The sequence below is a fragment of the Bathycoccus prasinos genome (assembly GCF_002220235.1).
Source record: "Bathycoccus prasinos genomic : Chromosome_2".
Classification (NCBI taxonomy): Eukaryota; Viridiplantae; Chlorophyta; class Mamiellophyceae; order Mamiellales; family Bathycoccaceae; genus Bathycoccus; species Bathycoccus prasinos.
In genome coordinates this window covers 414074-428827 of record NC_024007.1, presented here as the reverse complement: position 1 = coordinate 428827, position 14754 = coordinate 414074, and the positions used below count along the sequence as shown (strand labels likewise).

Below are 14754 nucleotides of genomic sequence, written 5' to 3'. Positions count from 1 at the left end.
CACACATGCGCTCTCTCTCTTTATGTTAACTCTCTCTCTCTCTCGTGAAACGACGCACCTTTAAACAGTTCCTGAGGAAAGTCCTGTGCCGAGACGCGTCGGATAAAGTCCCCGCGTTCGTGGCGTTCCTCTTTTCCTTGACGTTCGCGTCCTCGTTTTCCATGGTTTTGCTCGTCCTCGGGGAAGTGTCGGACACGTTCACGGAGACGTTTTTAACCGTGGCGAGTTTGTTTTCGATATGGACGACGATATCGATGGTCATCGTCGTCGTGCCTTTCTTTCACTTTTATAAGCTCTTTTCGATGGTTGTTCCCGGGTCGTACGGGTTGGAGAAGTTGAGCAATGCGAGTGGTCGAATGATGCAGTTGAATCAGGCGGTGATACGCCGAGCGAAGAGTAAGCGGAGGAGGAAAGTTATACTCGTGAGCGTCTGCGCGCACTTGGTTTCCTTGGTTTTCTTTTTAGAGTTTGGGGCGTTGGATGGGGATCCCATTTATAGTAAAGGGAGTATATTTAGTAAAGTTGATGGTGGTAGTAGTGGTGGTAGTGGTAGCAGTGGTAGTAATAGTAATAATGGAGGAGGCGCGAAGAGTAACATTTTCACGGTGTCGCGATTAATCGCTCGAGCCGGCGTCGTCGGGGTGATCGTTTTAGGTGTTTTATCCGGATTCGGGGCTATTCATTATCCGTACACGACCATGTCTTTGTTCGCGAGGCCGGTTAGCGATGCGGAAATCGAACGAGACGAGGAGCGATTGGTGAAAGCGTTGGAAACAGCCGTGGAGAGGAAGAAACGGTTGGTACTGTTGGAAAGAGAATTGTTTCCGAGATCCGCAAACGAACGAAGGCAACAAAGAACGCGAGCGAGCATGTACTTCAACATTCCCATAGAGGAAGATGAGACTACCAATAAGAAGAACAACAACAACAATATCAGCAACAATCCGTACGAGAACGACGCGGTGAATAGAAACAACGCCAAGAACAACATCCACAAAAGCAGGACGGCGGCGAATAACTTTTTAAAAGACGTCGTCACCTCCAGCGCGAACGAAAAGAGCGCGTCGCAGTTGTTAGCCTCTAGTAAAGATCAAGGAGAGCAATCTTTGCTGAGCAAACTCGCTTCTTCGGCGATGCAGTTTGTCTTTTCTGGTAGAAACGGCGGCGCGATGACGAGCGAACAAAAATTGCAAAACGCAAAATTTGAAGTCGTCGCTTTGGATCGCGTCGTGAGATCTTTATTTCTGGAATTGAAAGAGCGCCGCGCGTTGAAAAAACGCGCGGTTGAATCCAGAACCACCTTTGGTCGCGCGAAAAACACCAGCGGCGTCTTGATGTCCGTGTGTTGCGCGGTCAAACTTCTCTCGGTGTTTGGCCAAATCGTTTTGGGCAAATCGAAAAATGTCGACGTCGTCACGAAAACGCTCCGACTCCTCCTCCTCTCCCACTCGGTCAACGTTACCGCGGAACAGCTCTCTCAATACCTCTCCCTCGCGTTCATCGCGTTTCTCGTCGGTTCTTCTACGAGGAATTTCTTATACTTCCTCTCGCGCGCGTTTGACGCGTTGGGTACCATCGCCTCCTCCGTCTCCGGCAGCTCCAACGTTTCGGAAACCACCACCTCCCTCGTCCTCTTCTGCACGGAAATTGTCGGTTTATACTTCCTCTCGTCCGTCTTGCTCGTCCGCGAACAGCTCCCGAGCCAATACCGCGACGGTAAAACCTTCTCCTTATTCGGCGGCGACATGCACGACTTGAGCGACACCTTTTTCGGCATGGAAGAAGGAGAAGCGGACGCGAGCGCGGAAAGTAAACCAGAAAAGACCTTCTACCAATCCTGGTACGACTTGATCTTTTTCGTCAGTTCTTTCGCCTCGCTTCTCGTTCTGTTCGCGTTCCACAAGTTCAACGCCGTCAACGCCGCCTCGGCGAAAGAAGAGCGGGAGATGTTTTTTTATTCCTCGCCTGCCAACGGAGGAGGAGGATTAGGAGGCGACCCTCTCAGCGGGATCGTCATCGCCGACGGTAGCGGAGCAGAAAGAGGCGCCTCCGTAGTAAAAGCGATTTAATGAGGTCCTCCGCGGTAAAGAACAACACTTCTTAATAAAAGTATGATGCGTGTATTTAAAAAGTAGCGTTAGCGTAAAAGCGCGCGTAAAAGAGTGCGTATGTAAAAACAACAAACAGTTTTAGGCAGAGCAGTGAGATATATGAAAAAGCGTAAAAAAAAAAGAAAGCTCTTTCTCTCTCTTTCTCGTGTTTTTGGTCTCTTTCTGTTCGTTCGAGCGAAGAAGATATTTTTGCTTCTTCTTTGTGATATTTCACATATGAGAGTTTTTCGGCGAAAAAGCGTCAGGGGAATGCTCAATTCCTCCTTTTTTTCTACGCACTCAAGGTACGCACGCCGTTGCACATCAACTTCTTCTTCGTCGTCTTCTTTGTCGTCTTCTTCGTTTTGACGACGATGATAAAAAAGAGTGGTGGTGTTGTTCTCATTCTTCTGCTTTTTCCACGCGCGCGAAACGCGTTCAAAATCTCTCTCTGAAAGAAAAAGAGAATTGAATCGGAACGTGTGATCCCGATCACTTTTTGCCGCCGTGTCGCATCGGATGCGTCGCGCATTAATTCATTAACGAACGCTTTCATCCTCTTCATCTTCTCAATAAAACCAGCCAAGTCACAACACACGGAAAACCACCACAGAAAGAACAAAATGTCCTCCGATTTGAAATTCGAAACCATGCAAGTCCACGCGGGGCAAGTCCCGGACCCGACGACGAACGCACGCGCGGTGCCAATTTATGCCACCACCTCGTACGTGTTCAACGACGCGAAACACGGCGCGGATTTATTCGGCGCGAGAGCGTTCGGGAACATCTACTCGAGAATCATGAACCCAACGAACGATGTTTTCGAGAAGAGAATCGCGGCGTTGGAAGGCGGAGTGGCGGCGTTATCGGTGTCGAGTGGACAATCGGCGCAGTTTTTGGCCATCTCGACTATTTGCAACGCCGGCGATAACATCGTGTCGAGCGCGAACTTATACGGCGGGACGTACAACCAGTTCAAGACGATGTTTCCGAGTTTAGGGATTAACGTGAAGTTTGCCAGCCAAGAAGATCCGGCGAGCTTTGAAAAGTTGATCGATGCCAACACGAAGGCGTTGTACATCGAGACTCTCGGGAACCCGTCGTTTTTGGTTCCGGATTTTAAAGGCATGAAAGCCGTCGCCGAGAAGCACGGGATTCCGTTGATTTGCGATAACACCTTTGGTGGTGGTGGATACGTCTGCCAACCGTTGAAGTTGGGCGCGGATATTGTCGTCGAATCTGCCACGAAATGGATCGGCGGTCACGGGACGACCATCGGGGGTATCATCGTCGACGGCGGGAGCATGAACTGGAACAACGGCAAGCACGGTAAGATTTGCGATCCGTCTCCGGCGTACCACGGCTTGAAGTTTTGGGACACCTTTGGCCCGGACGGCGTGTTGGGTGCCAACGTGGCGTTTATCGTCAAAGCCAGATTTGAAGGTTTGAGAGATTTGGGGATGGCGTTGAACCCGATGGCGGCGTTTCAGTTGATTCAAGGCGTCGAGACGTTGGGCTTGAGAATGGAACGACACTGCGAAAACACCGTCAAGTTGGCCAAATATTTGGAAGGACACAAAGGCGTCGCATGGGTTTCGCACCCGTCGTTGAAATCTCACCAATCGCACAAAACCGCGGAGCAGTACTTCCGTAAGGGTTGCTACGGCGCCGTGTTGTGCTTTGGCGTGAAGGGCGGTTTGGAAGCCGGGACGAAGTGCATCGACGCGTTCAAATTGGCGAGTCAATTGGCCAACGTCGGAGACGCGAAGACTTTGGTCATCCACCCGGCTTCTACCACGCACGAGCAGTTATCTCCGGAAGAACGAACGGCGAGTGGCGTGAACGACGAGATGATTCGCGTTTCGGTTGGTATCGAACACATCGACGATATCATCGCCGATTTTGAGCAAGCGATCGCGGCGAGTCAATAAATCTTATCATCAACGACGCGGAACGCGGAACGCGAGAGAGATAAGTGGAAGGAGAGAGGTAATGCTAATCTAAAGGCGTAATCTTACTACTATATTTACCGGTATGTACCGAAGTAAAATTCTTTTTAATATTATTACAAGTGTAATGTTTTTTATGTCAACAATCAACAACACACTACACGCAATCAACACGTTTCAACTCAAAAATTCAATGATGCAGAGACGAGAGAGAGGAAAGAGACAGCTCTCGCAGACCATCATCACACCTCTCATCATCATTCTCGCAAGTATTCTTTTATTATATTTTATTATATGTATAGATGTTTTCTTTCCTTTTCCAAAAGATTTTTATTACTGGTTGGCGGCGACGTTGTGAGACTCCATGTATTGATCCAAAACCCATCGAGGGAGTCGATGATAACACGTCTCTTCTCCACTCGCGCTTCGTGATTTCATGGAATTATCGCTGCTCGACTTCTTAATCTTCGCCGCCACTTTGTTTTGTTGTTGTTGCTTTTCTTTCTTCTCTCCAAGTTTTGATCTCTTGTTCGCTACGGTCGTCTTCTTTCTTTGTTGTTGTTGTTGAGAAGAAGACGCGCTCAAACCACCTCTCTGTGCGACGAGGCCACCATTAATAGCTTCGAACCCTTCTAATTGTTTCACCAATCCGACTTCATTCTTCCACAAATTCGCTCGCGAAAAGGCTTCGGTCGGTTCCGGCGGCGTCGCGCATATCGCGTCTCTTTGCCTCGTCGCCACGATGCCGGGCGTACTCACCGCCGGGAAGAAGGCCAAACACGACGCCGCCACGGTCGCGTCGCAGTTCACCGGCTCGTTCGGCTCATTCACCATGTGTTCCACCGTATTCGGTGCGTTTTTTTTGCTGACGATATTATCGGAATCTGCTCGCGCCGCATTCATCGGCGTTCGCTCTCCGTCGCCCGACCCGGCGGACGACGAAGGAAGTTGGCAGTTTCTATAAATCTCCGGCTGTAAATCCGCTCTTCGACGAAAACACTCCAAAGCTAAACGTTCGGCGACATCTTTGTACGCAAAAGGTGGCTCCTCTTCGTGCTGTATTCTTCGAGTGTGATAATTTTCTCTTCTCTCGTCGTATCGATCTTCGTTTTCTTCTTCTGAGTTTTCTTGATCTCTCGTTTCCGAGCGCGCTCGAAAGAGAAACGCCGGTCCATCGAAATACTCATCCTCCTCCGATTCATACATCGCCACCGCTTTTCTCTTCTTCGCTTGCTCCACGGCTTTCTGGTGATGATAGTTTCGGTCTTGAAGTTTCGTGTGTCCTCCTCCACCACCTCCCATCATGTTGAAATCACCTCCACCCGAACTCGTCGTCGTCGCGTTTCTCCCCGTCTCGCGTCTCTCTTCTTTCTTCTTTGTGTGCGCCGCCTTGTGCGCGATACTCGCCGTACACAAATCGTCCGGTACGTGTTCTTTTAACGCGTACGTACTCGGTGCAACTCTTTGAAAGTGCGCATCTTGCGATAACGCCGCGGTGACTGAGTTATTCGGCGTCTTGCACGTCCCCCAGTTATACAAGTCCAACCGCTTCGCGATGCTCACAATGTTCGCCACCGTCATTCCTCCCGGCCCCGCCATCGCCAACAAAGCGTACGCCGAATGTTTAATCGTCCCGAGCTCGTATCCTAAACTCATCGCTTTTTTGGAAAAATCCTCGTCAATTTTCAAAACCGTGTCTGGATCGAACGTTTTCGGATCAGTCGAAATCGGTTTCTTATTCTTCAACTTTTGCTCAAACGCCGAGAGCGGCTTCGTCTCGATATCGTCCTCGTCCTCGTCCTCGTCGTTCCCCTTTTCGCGCGTTTGTGCGCTCTTCTTTTCTTCGCTTTGGTTTTGTTGCGCGCTCCCGACTGCGCCTTTCTCGTTCGTGTTCTCGTTCCGTAATCCTCCTCCAAAGCTGGAATTATCCTCCTCTTCCTCCGTTTCCACGGACGCGCTCGAATCTCTCTTCTGCAACGCGAGCGTCTCTTTTTTCCCTCTCGCCGGGGACCGCGGCGGCACGGAATTTTCGTTTCCCTCACCCTGATGGATGTGCATTTTTTTATTCCCATCTTTAGTATTATTACACTCCAAACGGGACGAGTGTCGCATCGAAACCACCGTTTGTGTTGTTCCCGTCATCTGTGTTGTGTTTCTTCTTCTTCCTCTGCTTCTTCTTTCGCTCAAAACGCGTTCTCGCACTCCTCCTCTCTTCTCCTTCTTCTTTCGTTGTTTTAATCCTACGTGTAATGAAGACATATGAGTTTGAATTGTAATTTCGTCAGTATTTTTTGTGCATTTTTTGGTCCAAATTTTGCGCTTCAAAAGGCGAGCGCTTTTCCCCCTTTTGGTGTCTTTTCCCGCGAGATTTCTCGTTTTTTTTTTTTTTTTGTTCCTCTCTGACTCAGAAGCGAAGGACAGAAATGAAAGCTTTTCGTTCTTTCAACGCGCTCTCGAGCAGGCGCTTTGAGTTTCTCTTCTTTTCTGAGTTTCTCTTCTTTTGAGCGCAGATCTGATGCGCGCGATTCTCTTTTACGAGGAGAGAAGCGGACGCGGACGCGTTCTCGTTCGCGAGAACCTTCCTTTGGAGAGAGATGAATTCGCTTTATATACACGCGAATTGGAAATGCGCAAAACGAACTCTCTCTCGTTTTTTTTCTGAATCCTTCGAAAAAAAGGAAAAAGGTGCCCGCTCGCTCGAAATCTCTGCACGCGCGCGCGCTCTCTCACGGCGAACGCGAAGAAGCGCGAGGGGAAAAAACGGTCGAAATCTATCGCGTACCTTTACTTGCACGCGTTCGTGTGCTTTTTATTCGCGCGAGTTCTTTTTTCTTTCTTCTTGCGTGTGTTTTGTTTGCGCGCGCTTGGTTTTGACGACATTCTTTCTTCTTTCCCGTTTCCAAAACGAAGATATTTTTCGATTTTCCTTCTGTTTTTTAGGCGAAACTGCGCGAAAGGGGGAAATGGGAACGAAAAAGAAGGCACGCGAAGGAGGAAAGAAAGAGGGTGTTTTTTTTCGTTTTTTGGCGGGAAAGATTTGTTTGTTGTGTTTTGCCCAAAAGCACACAGACATGAATCATCACGTTCTTTGTAAAGGTGGGGGGAGAGGCGTTCAACTCGCTTTCGCGGCTTTTTACTTCGTCCAACGACGATAACGTCTCAACTACGCGTACTATTATTACTACTACTGCTAAAAAAAGAGCTCACGACGACGCGATGTAAAAACAAGCATCCACCAAGGCAACGCACCTGAGCTGTTTTTAACTAACCCGTGGCGACGCCCCATAACATCGTCAACAGAAAGACTTGGAGCAAACCTCTGGCGAAGTGTTGCGGCGGCGTCAACACCATCATCTCTTCCGTGGCGTCCGGGGGTAACGGTCCCGGGGAGTTGTTCGTAAACATATACGTGTTCGCGGGGGTTACAGCTAACGTTAACGCGAATAACGCAAACGCGGAGACTTTCCCGAGGGAGGAGTTCGGATCGACGACGAGCGAGAGCGTGCCTAAACCGCCTACAATTTCGCACGCGCCGGTCCAATTGACGTGGAATCGCTTCGAACCAGGGAGTTTCCAGAGGCCTCCGAACGCGTTTTCGTGCGGTACCATGGCATCAAAACCTTCCGGTAACGCGAAGTGCGCAGCTCCGGCGAGCACGTACGTCAGGCCGAGCAAAGGCCACGTGCGCTTGGAAAACTGAAAAACAAAGTCCGGAACAAGCTCTTCCACGAAAGGGCCGACTTTCGCGCACGAGACGTACGTCAACAGACACAGACCGATCCATATCGAAACGACGACCAAAATTTGCGTCCGGTCGTCTTGTTGGGAGACCCACGCGCCTTTGTATCCAGGTTGCGCCCACGGCGATGAGAGGGAATTGTCTTCTTTGTCTTCTTCTTTTCGTGCTTTCTTGGAGTCGTCGTCGTCGTTCGTTGCGCGGATGTGGAGTCGACGATGAGAAGCTTTTAATGGTGCGCTGAAAGGGTGCGTCCTCGTCGTCGTCAGACACGCTTTTGTCGTCGTCGTCGTCGTGGTACACTTCGCGCTCCGCGAGGAGGAGGAAGGAGAATCTTTACGACGGGTGAGCGTTACGGTTGGTGAGAAAGCGCGCATCGTCATCGTCATCATATCTTCTTGCTTTTGTGGGGAGAAAAAATGGTGGAAAGTGAGAACCGAAAACGCTTTACGTTCGCGACGAGTACCAACACCCCAACCACACGCTGACTGGAAAGAAGAAAGGGTGGTCACTTCCTGTTTTTCCCACCCTTCTTGTTTCGCAGTTTCTCTTTGACGACGCCACCAGAGTTTTTACCGCCGCCGTGAATGCTCTTCTTGGACCGCTCTTGGCCGCCGCCGCCGGCGTGATGTTTGCCTTGCGTTTGACGTAACCGCGCCGGGGTCATCATCTTTCGTTTTTTCTTCTTCTTTTGCACGTCGTCGTTTACGTCGTCGATATCGACGTTCTTGTTGTCATTGGTGGTGGTCGTAGTGGTACTTTTCTTGGTGGTTTTCTTGGTGGTTCCATCTTTACTGCGGTCCTCCTCGTCGTTTTCCGCGCTCTCGCCTAACTGCGCCGCGAGGTGCGTCAACACCGCTTTCACCGGGTTCTCTTTGAACGTCGGGTGCTTCAACACCATCTTCATCCGGTCGTTCTCCACTCGTGCGATCAGTTCCCGTTTTTTATTATTCGTATTGCTCCCTTTCTTCTTCCCTCCTCCTCCTAACAAAGCGCTCGACAACATCCTCGACATCTTCTTCGACCTTTCGCCGCCTTTCATCGACACAGCCGCCGTCGTCTCCAACAACGATGTGTTCAAATCCTTCGCGAAGTCCGCCAAGCCGAACAAAAGATTCTTCCGTTTCTTTTTCTTCGATTTCACGCTCGACTGTTTCGAGACGCTCGATTCGTGCGTCCGGCGTATCTCTGTTGTGCGTGTTTGCGCGTTTAAGAGAGAGAAAGAGAGAGAGAAAGAGGAACGGTTTACGAGGTGAGCACGTGGGAAAAGAAACGACCACAACGGAGTAAAAGAACGAACGCACTCTCTAAAAACCTCGCCTTCTTCGTCGCTTTCTTCATCGCGTGTTTCGCTATTCTCACGCCTTCAAACGACGACTTTACATCAGTTTTGGACGACGGGTTTCGGGGGGTCATCATCGAACCGCTTTCAAGCCTTTCTTTGCGTAGTAGTAAATTGGAAACTTGTGAGGAATTCCTCGTTTGAAAAGGTGCACAAAACGCGCGCAGCAACGCGCGGTTGACGCATCACAACATCACGACAGAAAATCATGCTCCGAGCAATCGCGCGAGGCAGCGCGTCGTCCTTTTCGAAGAAACCAAGGCAAGGGCGCGCTTTGCAAGAAGAGTCGGACGTGCAGAAGTTGTTCTTATTGACGCAGTTTCGGGAACGGACGATGATGATGACGCGAGAGAGGAACGAGCGCGAAGGAGAGGAGGAGGACAGCAGGGCGAGAAGAGAAGCGGTCGCGAAGGAAGTTTTGGAGGCGTCGACCAAGTGTTCGTCGGCGGAGAGGAAAGCGCGAGTGTGGAGGAGCGTTCAGACGCAGCTGACGACGATTGGTTTGGATTTGATGGGGAGGACCGGGGATATCTCAGAGACGAATACCACGAATAAGAATACGGTAAAACCGTCCGACGGCGTGGAAAACGAAGAGGGGGTGTTTTTAAATGGACCAGCTTCGGTAGGGACGGTGGTGTCGTTGTATCCGGGGATAGTATACGCGAAAGAAGCTTTGAGGTTTCTCAAAGGCTTTCCGAACGTGGCGAAAGAGAACGCTTTTTTGGTCGCGCGGTACGACGATACCGTCGTGGACGCAAAGCCGTGGGAGGAAGAACGGAGGCGGAGTAGCAGCGAGAGGAGTTCGAGTGGAGTTGTTGAAGGTAGTAGCGATAGTGAGAGTAGCATTAATAGTTCGGGTAGTAGTAGTTGGCCCGGTTTTCCTCTTCGAGAAGACTTGGAAAAGGAAAAAATTGTCGGCGCTTTGAAGAAAGAGTGGGTGGAGAAGCTTCCGCCGTGGCTGGAGAAGCTCTCCAGACCAGAGTTACACGCGAAGATAAAAAGGGCGTGCCTAGACGTTTCAACGGACCTTTTAGTACAAGCGGGGAAGCATCCCATAGCCCTCGCGCACAAAGCAAACCATCCTCCTCAAGGTAAAACGCCGAATGTGATGATATGTATGCACGATTATGACGTGGAGGAAGGCGCAAAAGAAGCGTTACGGATGATGAATATGGACACAGAAGACTCTCAGAAACTGGAAAGAATGAAACACTTTGTACGCGCGGCAATACCGAACGTGTACTTAAGCAACGATATACGCGATTACGAAAGGTTTGACCCCGCAAAAAGTGCACGGAATGCAAGCTTCCTCAAGATGGTGTCATCGTTCGCCGCCGGTTCGGTATTCGAGGACCCGAACGAGAAAGCGAAAGATTTGAACGAAGCGCAAATGGTTGATATCGTCATGAAAGCCGCGCCAACAATTGCATTAGTCGCAACGAGGGACATCGAAGCGAACGAGGAATTGTTCTTAGATTACCGGTTATCCTCGCACGTCGAACGACCGGATTGGTACGTTCCAGTCGACGAAGAAGCCGAGAAAAGACGATGGAGTTGATTTGATTCGCAGATAATATTTGCGCAGATATACGTTCGTTGTAGTTTTTAGTTGTAGTTTTTAGAAAAGTATGTATACATTACACGCTACCCTTTTCAGACGTCAATACTAAATCCGCGTCCGATCTGTGTTCCTTTGGAGCACCACCGCTCTCACTTTCCGGAAAGTACGCCAGAAAAGCCCTCTCCAAGACTACCGCGAACGCCGGCGTTCTGGTCTTCTTGGACACCGACGGTAACATCATCGAACATATCGTCACGGTGACAATAACCCCGGTAATGTCCATGACTACTTGCACCACCGTACCTGCATGCGCGGGATCTGCACCAATCTTTGCCAACAAAAACGGCAACATCACCCCTATGAGTGTTGATGAAAACACAATCACCGCTAAACAGCACGTCAGCGCCAGCACGTTCAAGAAACCACCCCGCGCTCTTCCGTGCGTAATATACGCTCTCACAAAACCTCCGATCGCTACGAACACGCACAAGAACATACCGACGATTACTTCTCTGTGCATTTCGCTCAAGAAGGATCCGATCGAAACGGTGATTTCTCCTAGAACAATCTTTTCTATAATCTTAATAGCGCTTTGGTTACCGGCGTTACCTCCGGCGCCAACTAACATGGTCAAAAATACCGCTATAACGACGTGCTCAGCTAATAACTGCTCGTATCGCTGCAACACAACCCCCGAGAGCGACTGAAGAACTAACAACCCTAACAACCAAACGCTTCTCTCCGCCACTTCATCAAAGATACTTCTACCGCCATATCCTCCCATGGCACACGCTCGCATCACCGTCGCGTCTCTCTGTTGCAAAGCCGCCAAAAAGTGATCAAAATCCACCGCGGGATGATCGTGGTTCTCCGGCTCCCCTGCTTTTATGTGGACATACTCGCTAAAATCCTTCACATACCCTCTATCTAAATTCATCTTCTCCGCGTACGCCTTCATCTCGTTCAGCGATATCTTCCCGTCGCCGTTCGTATCCATCTGGTTGAACATTGCGCGTATCCATCCGTGCACCACGTCGTCCGGGTTCGAGCTGATCGCTTGCTGCCGCAAATCCTGCTCTTTCTTTCGCAGCATCAACTCTTGCTTCCTTTTCTTCTTATACTGCCTCGATTTCTTTGACACTTTACCTATAATAGTTTTACCGCCTCCTCCTCCTCCTCCTCCTCCTCCATCGTCGTCGTACTCGTCGTCATCGGTTTCGTCGTACTCGCCGCTGGAGGAAGCTTTCGGAATCTCAAAATCCACGTGTTGCATGAATCGTTCTTTTTCTTCCTCGGACATGCTCTTGTGATTCTGGTTCCTTCTCTTCGAGGAGGATCCGCCGAACAACTTTAACGCGTCCAAAAAGTTCCCACCTGTTGTTGAATCCAATTCGGTTTTCCCCAAACTGGACGAGCCATCAAAGGTCAACAATATCGCGAAGAAACCGAGACACAGGGCGACTAAAACAGAAGCCATTCGTTTGGAGTTGGATTCCATTTTAGAAGACGCGACCGGTCCAGGATCGGTCATTTCGACGCGCGTCAATAAATAAGAGTTGTAAGCAAGGAGTGCTTTTTTGTGAAGATGAGGAGGTACATACAATGGAAAATTTTACGCGGTTGAATACACTTTGCGTCCGCCAACCCAGGTTTCATAAACGATGGAGCGATCGTCGATGATCTCCTCCTCCCCTCGTTCTTCTTCTTTTGATTCTTCTTTTTCTTTACTATTGCTAGTTGCGCTACTCTTCTTCTTCAATACGACAAAATCCATCAGGGCGCCGTTGAAGAAACCACCGAAAGCGTCTTCGTTGAACGACGCTCGCGCGCCACCAATCGTTTGCGCTTCTAACGCCATCTCTACACTCATAGACTGACCTTCTTTGTTCAACGTTCGTTTTGTGGAGGCTTGTAAGATGGCTTCGAGTGGATTCGCAGGCGCGATGGGAACGTCCGAGCCGAACGCGATGGTGGTTAATTCGCTCAACGATTTATACATGTGAGTTCGTTCCATTCTCGAGCGTCCAAGTTTCTCCACGAGTGCTCTTTCCGAGTCTAATGCTAAATGCAATGGCTGCACCGAGGCGATCGGTTTTAATCGCTTAATGCGCGCCTCGACGGTTTCTGTTTTCAAGTTTAAATTTTCGATGCTTCCGTCGCCGCTCAAGTGTTGAATATGTTCGATTCGAAACCGTCGATCCCTTTTTCCGTTCGTTTTCTCAATCGTTTCGAGCATATCTAAAGCCGCGTCCACGGCGGCGTCGCCAATGGCATGCACAGCAATTTGCAATTCCGCTTTATCCGCTAGGATCGCTATTTGTTTCGCGTGTTGGACGTCTCGGACAAACATTCCCGTCGCCGTGTGACTGGTTTTCGTGAAACCACTGTTATACGGCTCGTGAAATTTTGCCGTATTTGCGCCGAGACTTCCGTCTAGAAATAACTTCACGCCGGCGATGCGCACGTTTGACCGTATCGTCTGATCCAAGTTCAATTCTTTTTGCCGCAATTCGTTCCCTTTGTATCCGGTGTAATGAAAAAACGCTCCGTTCCCTCTTTCTTGCTCCAACGCGGCAAACTGCCAGTCGTCAAACGGCAAGTAACAATTCACTCTCAAAGGAAGACCGTGAGGCCGCATTTCGTTATCTAACTCCCTCAAAATCATATAGTCGCTTCTGGAAAGTTCAAAATCATACGCCTGTAACGCATCGATGGCGCCAAAATCGCTCACTCTCGTTATCCCTAACTTTGAAAGCGGCGCGAGCGCTCGTTTCAAAGCGTTCTTCCGTTCTTTCTTCGTTCTTTTCGGTAGGACTTTTTGAAACAACTGCATGGCGTCATCTTTGACTTCACCCGTATCGAAATCGATGTAATCGCGAAACCGCCTGTAATACTCGTGGGTCGTGTTTTTCTTCACGTCCGCCCATCGCACGTTAGCTTTTCGAAACCCGGCTTGATTGACAATCGCCGTGTGCATATCCGCGCGAAACGCGATTACGGGATTGGAGATGTCGTCGATCCACCCTTTATACGGTAAATCCAGCCTTCCGTCCTCTCTGAGTATCTTACCATCGTCGTAGCCACTGGCAACAATCCACTCTTCGCTGAACTGTGGAAAAGGCGCCCAACTCCTTTCCTTCATTTTCAACCTCGTCACGAACTCTTTCTTCGTTTCGACGTCGGACAAATCCACCTCGAACTCTCTCTTCAAAGCCAACGATAAAACGTGTGTGTGCGAATCGTGAAATCCAGGCACAATCAACTTACTCTCGTCTCCATTCTCCGTCACTACGACTTCAGTTACTGTCACTCCTACGCTCCTAAAGGTTTCAATCATCTTCTTTGCTTTTTCCTCCGTGCTCGCGACGCTCATGATTCGTTTCGTTCGGTTGTTCATCGCGACCGCTTTCGCGTACGAATTCGAAGTCCCTCCGAGCGGAAAGAACCTATCCGCGATGCGTTCTCCCACGTCTTTCTTTTTTTTCTCCTTTTTGCTCTTTTCCTTTTCGAGCATCTCGTTCGCTTTCCTCTCCTCTCGGTCCCACGGGAGCTCGTTCTCGTCCTCGACCAGTTGTGTCGATTGCGTCTTTTTTTGCTCCAGTTTGCCTTTCACGTAAAAATGCCCTCTGTAAACTATTATGTCGTCGAATTTTGCAATCTCGTTTTTCTTCAACATCGGAGGACCAACCTCGAGGTTGTTTACGCCTTCGACGTCGTAAGACACCAGCTTTGGATGCCAGGAAGGTAAATCAGACTCAAAGTTCACATTTGATCTCGATTGGAAGCCAAATGGACACTTTTTTTCCTTCTCATCAAAGCGCTCTTTTAAGGTCGTTAAAGGGAAAACGACCACCGCGAGGAGGACGAGAAAAAAGGCACACTTATACTCTCGCGGCAACGCGGCAAAACGATCGAAAATCTTATTCGCGAAAGTTCTTTTCGTCTCCTTCTCCTTCTTCTTCTTCGCTGTCTTGACCTTTTTCTTCGCGTCGTCGTCGTCGGACATGATGGTGTTGTTTCGCAAAGAGAGAGAAAGGAAGACAAAAAGTAAGGAAAGCGCAGACATTTTTTCTCTT

General features: G+C 49.6%; 8 protein-coding genes across 8 annotated transcripts; 3 read left to right on the top strand and 5 right to left on the bottom strand.

Annotated features, from left to right (window-relative positions):
- Positions 1 to 161: 161 nt before the first annotated feature.
- Positions 162 to 2069, top strand: Bathy02g02300 (predicted protein; the record flags this gene model as incomplete). Its single annotated transcript, XM_007514819.1, has 1 exon — positions 162 to 2069. One exon carries the CDS (start codon positions 162 to 164, stop codon positions 2067 to 2069), a length of 1908 nt encoding a protein of 635 aa, XP_007514881.1.
- Positions 2070 to 2713: 644 nt separating this feature from the next.
- Positions 2714 to 4021, top strand: Bathy02g02290 (O-acetylhomoserine/O-acetylserine sulfhydrylase; the record flags this gene model as incomplete). Its single annotated transcript, XM_007514561.1, has 1 exon — positions 2714 to 4021. One exon carries the CDS (start codon positions 2714 to 2716, stop codon positions 4019 to 4021), a length of 1308 nt encoding a protein of 435 aa, XP_007514623.1.
- A 351-nt stretch (positions 4022 to 4372) lies between these two features.
- Bathy02g02280 (predicted protein) lies at positions 4373 to 6298 on the bottom strand (the record flags this gene model as incomplete). Its single annotated transcript, XM_007514790.1, has 1 exon — positions 4373 to 6298. One exon carries the CDS (start codon positions 6296 to 6298, stop codon positions 4373 to 4375), a length of 1926 nt encoding a protein of 641 aa, XP_007514852.1.
- A 1005-nt stretch (positions 6299 to 7303) lies between these two features.
- Bathy02g02270 (predicted protein) lies at positions 7304 to 8152 on the bottom strand (the record flags this gene model as incomplete). Its single annotated transcript, XM_007514474.1, has 1 exon — positions 7304 to 8152. One exon carries the CDS (start codon positions 8150 to 8152, stop codon positions 7304 to 7306), a length of 849 nt encoding a protein of 282 aa, XP_007514536.1.
- Positions 8153 to 8283: 131 nt separating this feature from the next.
- Positions 8284 to 8790, bottom strand: Bathy02g02260 (unknown protein; the record flags this gene model as incomplete). The annotated part of the gene is made up of 1 exon (XM_007514680.1): positions 8284 to 8790. One exon carries the CDS (start codon positions 8788 to 8790, stop codon positions 8284 to 8286), a length of 507 nt encoding a protein of 168 aa, XP_007514742.1.
- Positions 8791 to 9325: 535 nt separating this feature from the next.
- On the top strand, positions 9326 to 10675 carry Bathy02g02250 (predicted protein; the record flags this gene model as incomplete). Its single annotated transcript, XM_007514928.1, has 1 exon — positions 9326 to 10675. One exon carries the CDS (start codon positions 9326 to 9328, stop codon positions 10673 to 10675), a length of 1350 nt encoding a protein of 449 aa, XP_007514990.1.
- A 79-nt stretch (positions 10676 to 10754) lies between these two features.
- Bathy02g02240 (magnesium transporter) lies at positions 10755 to 12209 on the bottom strand (the record flags this gene model as incomplete). Its single annotated transcript, XM_007514557.1, has 1 exon — positions 10755 to 12209. One exon carries the CDS (start codon positions 12207 to 12209, stop codon positions 10755 to 10757), a length of 1455 nt encoding a protein of 484 aa, XP_007514619.1.
- Positions 12210 to 12290: 81 nt separating this feature from the next.
- Positions 12291 to 14744, bottom strand: Bathy02g02230 (predicted protein; the record flags this gene model as incomplete). The annotated part of the gene is made up of 1 exon (XM_007514741.1): positions 12291 to 14744. One exon carries the CDS (start codon positions 14742 to 14744, stop codon positions 12291 to 12293), a length of 2454 nt encoding a protein of 817 aa, XP_007514803.1.
- Positions 14745 to 14754: the final 10 nt, after the last annotated feature.